Source organism: Scleropages formosus, chromosome 24 (assembly GCF_900964775.1).
Source record: "Scleropages formosus chromosome 24, fSclFor1.1, whole genome shotgun sequence".
Classification (NCBI taxonomy): Eukaryota; Metazoa; Chordata; class Actinopteri; order Osteoglossiformes; family Osteoglossidae; genus Scleropages; species Scleropages formosus.
Genome location: NC_041829.1, coordinates 1,779,378 through 1,784,593, shown reverse-complemented (window position 1 = coordinate 1,784,593; position 5,216 = coordinate 1,779,378). Strand labels below are relative to the sequence as shown.

Sequence of the window (5,216 nt, the reverse complement as noted above, 5' to 3'; positions counted from 1 at the left end):
CCTCAGGTCACTCTAAGCCTCCTTACTCCACACAATGGTTAGGGGGTTTAAGCCCTGTTTAACCCCATAGAATTCCCCCCTTGGCAGACTAAGCATCAGCAACATAACAACCAATCAGAAAGGAACACATGACTGTGTACAGGAATAGACACCAACACACACACACATCTTCAGAACTGCTTGTCCCATACAGGGTCACAGGGAACCGGAGCCTACCCGGCAACACAGGGCGTAAGGCCGGAAGGGAAGGGGACACACCCAGGACGGGACGCCAGTCCGTTGCAAGGCACCCCAAGCGGAACTCGAACCCCAGACCCACCGGAGAGCAGGACTGTGGTCCAACCCACTGCGCCACCGCACCCCCTGTACACCAACATCAACTATTTTCTTACTCTCCCTATTGCCACTGTGACCCTAGAAGGACAAGCAGGCAGGAAAATGGATGGATGGATCAACTATTTACATTAATCCACATCAGCCCTCCTCAGTGCTGTTGAAATATGTTTTGTAATGCATAGTATTATATGCATATATTATTATTATATTCATTATTATTATTTTGTAGTGGGGGGGTGTGGTGGCGCAGTGGGTTGGACCACAGTCCTGCTGTCTGGTGGGTCTGGGGTTCGAGTCCCGCTTGGGGTACCTTGCGACAGACTGGCATCCTGTCCTGGGTGTGTCCCCTCCCCCTCCAGCCTTACGCCCTGTGTTGCCGGGTAGGCTCCGGTTCCCCGTGACCCCATGGGACAAGCGGCTCTGAAGGTGTGTGTGTGTGTGTGTGTGTGTGTGTGTATTTTGTAGTACTAGTATTATTTAGCTGACAACTTTATCATTGTAAATCCCAGCAGAGTGAAGCAGTTTATAATGTCGTGTTCAAAGGTACGATCAGGTAGGGGTTACAAACACAAAGTCTTTGGAGTGCGAGGCAGCGAGTCTGTTGGGTTCTTGCACTGCCTTAGATTTGTACCGCACAAGTACTGTCGTATTTACATTTAGCCATGTTCAGGACTGAAAGTTAAGGTGGAAATCCTAAATCATGACTGACAGTGTAGAGAGTCAGCTCGCATTTGGGGTGGCTGGGACCAAGGGTGGGAAAGTCTAGCAATGTAAGAAAGAGAAATCCGAAAAGTGAAGAAAGAAATTCGAAGGCGGGCCTTAAACCCTTAAGGCTTAGTGTCACAGACCGTGGCGTCCTTAAGAAGCGCTGAAACAGCGCGCGCCCTATGCGATGCTGTGAGCGGAGTCTGTGACTCATCTTCATCGCAGTGACGGAAGAAATCCCTGCGATCCCAGATGTTAACAGCTTCACCCGAAGTCGTCTGAAGGACTCTGGTTATAGGCAAGACAAGAGTCCTCAGGCAGCCTGTTACGAGGAAGCTTAACAAGCAAGGGCTCGCGAGATGAACGACATAAAAATCGCGGTGTTGGGAAACGAAGGCGTCGGGAAATCAGGTTCAATATAGTTTTTAAGCCCGTTTATTGTATGTAGTTGTTATTATGTCATGGCATCATGATGATCTTGGGCTCAGAAACAGTTAGATACGACCAGTGTTACAGTATATGAATGAATAAAGACATGATGTCGTTTATGATGTATCTGTCCTTTTCGTTGCAGCGCTCATTGTGCGCTTCCTCACTCGAAGGTTCATCGGCGAATACGCGTCTTCTTCAGGTAACGACGGACTGACACACAGAAGAACTCGACCGCATTCAGCGCTTATTTTACTCGGCAGGCACCTGGCTTACGCGTGTTTGCACTTCCCCGTGATCCATGAAAGGTCACCTTCTTCTCTGCTAGTTATATTTTAGGATGCATAAAACATGTTCCTGCTTTTTAAACACAGATAACTTCCCATATAACATAGAAACGATGAGCTACTGACATTGAGAATGCCGTCCACAGCTGGACGGAAGTTCTGTTGATCTGTGACGTGACATTTGGCTAACTGATTTTTTTTTTCTTTTTTTCTTTTTTACCTTTACCGTTGTCAGAGTGTATTTACCGAAAACGCCTATCTATTGACGGACGGCAGCTCAACCTGGAGCTGTATGACCCATGTTCACAGGTACATGCTAAGAAGCAAGGTACAGCTATGGGCTGTGATGATGATAAAAGGATAGTGATGATGGTAGTGTGCATGATGGTGGGGATTGTGAAGATGATGATGAAAATAGTGGTGATGATGAGGAAAATGATGACAGGGGCAGATAACTTCCCATTTATATATAACATATATAATGTTATTATAGCTCATCATCATATTACATCATTATTACATCATTATATTACAGTCATCATCATCTTGTTAGTAGAAACCTTGATAATGGGTAACTTTATGGGTAGGTTAGAGCTGCTGCCTTGCAATCAGAAGGTCCTGGTTTGAATCCTCCCCGATATATGCCCTGCACACAGCACTTGTTCTGAGTTGCTCCCCTATATATAAATATAGAAATTCTAGAACTGCAAGTCAGTACAAAAACCCAACATTGTTGTGCCATCCTGCACTTCTTTATGGCATTTCAAATTAGAAACCATTGTTTGTGTTTTTCCTTTTTCCTCTTCAAATAATTATTGTCTGGAAACATTTCACTCTTTATACAGCTTTGCTCACAGTAATCTATGTGAAATGATTCAGTATACTCAGATAAAGTTTGTAGGTTTCTGACCTCATGAACGAAGTTAAGTGCTGCATTAGAGCTAAAGACTTAGTCTGAGTCAATGTATTTATTTCTGCAAAAGGTAGAAAAAAATATCCCACATGCGGATGCACCCAGATAATCATAATGATACTATGTGCTTTATACATGATGTTTTTGTGTTCAGATTGTCCCCTCTCTTCTGTATTCAGACCTGTGATGGAAAATTAAGCCTGAATGATCAGATGCAATGGGCTGATGGCTTTGTGGTGGTCTATGACATCAGTGACAGATCATCCTTCCTTGCAGCCAAGGCTATCATCCACCTGATTCGAGAACAGCATCTTGGGGTGACCAAAAGGTACATATTTAAACTTGTACTGGCTGGACTCCCACTTTCAGTGGTAAAATTAGAGATGGATCCTTGTCATGGTTTCCAATTCACAGTGCCAGAGTGGTGTGGGTGGTTTAAAATCCTGCTCATTTCAATTAAAATGACAGTGATAGTGGGTGGTTTTGGATGGTATCGCATGCTGCTGAAGGCTTCTGGTTTCTTGGTCTGAGTCCATTTTGTGTGTTCAGACATAGTTTCCACAAGTATATTTGTGTAGGAAATACTCCCCTTGTGTCTGTGGTCATCTTTGTCTCAAATAAAGGTAACTAATTTATGACAAGTGTCCACTATGCCATTAACCACTGGTACTGCTATAGAACGGTTACATTTTAATTCACTAATAATTTAATTTAAACATATAATAGCTATGTAATGGTTACATGCAGAGCATCATTTTCAGAGAACATGAACCCTACCTCACCCCCTGTTCTATTGTCTTCCTCAGGGATGCAGACTCAGTTGTGTTTCTGGTGGGTAACAAGCAGGACCTGTGCCACATGCGTGAGGTGGACAGGGAGGAAGGTCAGCGACTGGCGGCAGAGGCCAAGGGCCACTTCTATGAGCTGTCAGCTGCAGAGCACTGCCAGGAGGTAGCACTCATGTTCTCCAGGGTCATTCGTAATGCTGGTCTCAGTGGCAAGGTCAAGGACCGCCGGCGTCCCAGTGGTTCCAAGTCCATGGCCAAGCTCATCAACAACGTCTTCGGGAAAAGGCGGAAGTCTGTTTAGAGTCTCCAAAGGACTGTATATTTGCAGTCATTAAGAGATGCACAAGAACAGAGTTGAAATTCTAATATGGCATTATTTTGTGGAGCATAATCTTTCAGACAAACCTTTTTTGTTAATGATATGTACTGCCACACCCACACCTTCGGGCCAACACGGAACACCTGGGACGCAACGCAGACTACAGCATAAAAGGCTGCGTCAGACCACCAGCTGATGCGGAACCTTGATCTGCCTCCTCGTTAGCGACCTTCTCCAGCCATTTCCTGTTCCCGAACGCCTTCCCCGAACCCGTCCCTTGTTTCCCCGATCTACTGCCTCTTTCTGATCATCGACCTCTTGCCTGTACACTGACCTCGCCTTTTGGATCCTCCCTGTTACGATGTTCGCACCTCGAAGACCCTTTGCCCGTCCTCTGACCTCCTCTCTTGGATTTCCCCGAAGACACCACCACGATTACCGCTCTGCACTTGGGTCCGCCGCTTCCCTCAAACGCGACCATGACAGAAGGTTCCGCCACGTATACGGATCCAGCGGAGCTGAACCATCTCCAGGCGGAGTTGGACTCGCGTGAAGCGCGCTTGGCCGGTATGGAACAGACGCTCCACAACCTCATCGCCTCTTACAACCAGGTGGTAAGCGTGCTGAATATGTCGCGTGCGCCTACACAGCCCATTGAGAAACGCGCAGCCGGTCCTGCAGCGCCTGACTCGTCGAACGCAACTCCTTCTTCATCACGCGGTTTCCACTTGTCTCCCCCGACCCGCTTTGACGGGACCCCAGCACAATGTGAAGGTTTCTTGTTTCAATGTGAGCTCGTTTTTTTCAGTATGCCCCTAGTTTACAGCACAGAACAGAGCCGGATCACCTACGCCCTCTCCCTGCTCACGGGCAGAGCACTTGAGTGGGCGACAGCAGTCTGGACAAATGGTCTCCCCAGCACTTATGCGCAGTTCAAGAGCCAGTTCCTCGCCATTTTCGGACTGGCTCACCCGGAAGAACAGCTGAGTGAAAAACTCAAGTTCTCTACAGCCCCCATTCTGCATCAACCCGACCCTGAGTTGCCATTCGTGGTGGAGGTAGATGCCTCAGAGTCAGGGGTAGGCGCTGTCCTTTCACAGAGGCAAGGTAAGCCCGTGAAATTATACCCTTGTGCATTTTTTTCCAGGAAACTGTCTGAGGCCGAACGAAACTACGACATAGGGAATAGAGAGCTCCTAGCAATTAAGTTAGCTCTAGAAGAGTGGAGACATTGGCTGGAAGGGGCACAACACCCTTTTTTGGTGCTCACTGATCATAAGAATTTACAATATCTGCAGACAGCCAGGCGCCTCAACACGCGTCAGGCCAGGTGGGCGCTGTTCTTTTCTCGGTTCAACTTTACTGTCACTTACAGACCAGGTCCAAAGAACATCAAAGCGGACGCCCTCTCCCGGCTGCATGACGAAACGCAGGAGGTA

The 5,216-nt window shown here is 47.1% G+C and overlaps 1 protein-coding gene across 1 annotated transcript; it reads left to right on the top strand.

The window, feature by feature from the left end:
* Nucleotides 1-1,243: 1,243 nt before the first annotated feature.
* On the top strand, nucleotides 1,244-3,948 carry rergla (RERG/RAS-like a). The gene is made up of 5 exons (XM_018755833.2): nucleotides 1,244-1,452; nucleotides 1,616-1,672; nucleotides 1,993-2,066; nucleotides 2,850-2,998; nucleotides 3,477-3,948. The coding sequence occupies exons 1-5, from the start codon at nucleotides 1,401-1,403 to the stop codon at nucleotides 3,757-3,759; spliced, it is 615 nt and encodes a 204-aa protein (XP_018611349.1). The 5' UTR covers nucleotides 1,244-1,400; the 3' UTR covers nucleotides 3,760-3,948.
* The last annotated feature ends 1,268 nt before the right edge of the window (nucleotides 3,949-5,216 follow it).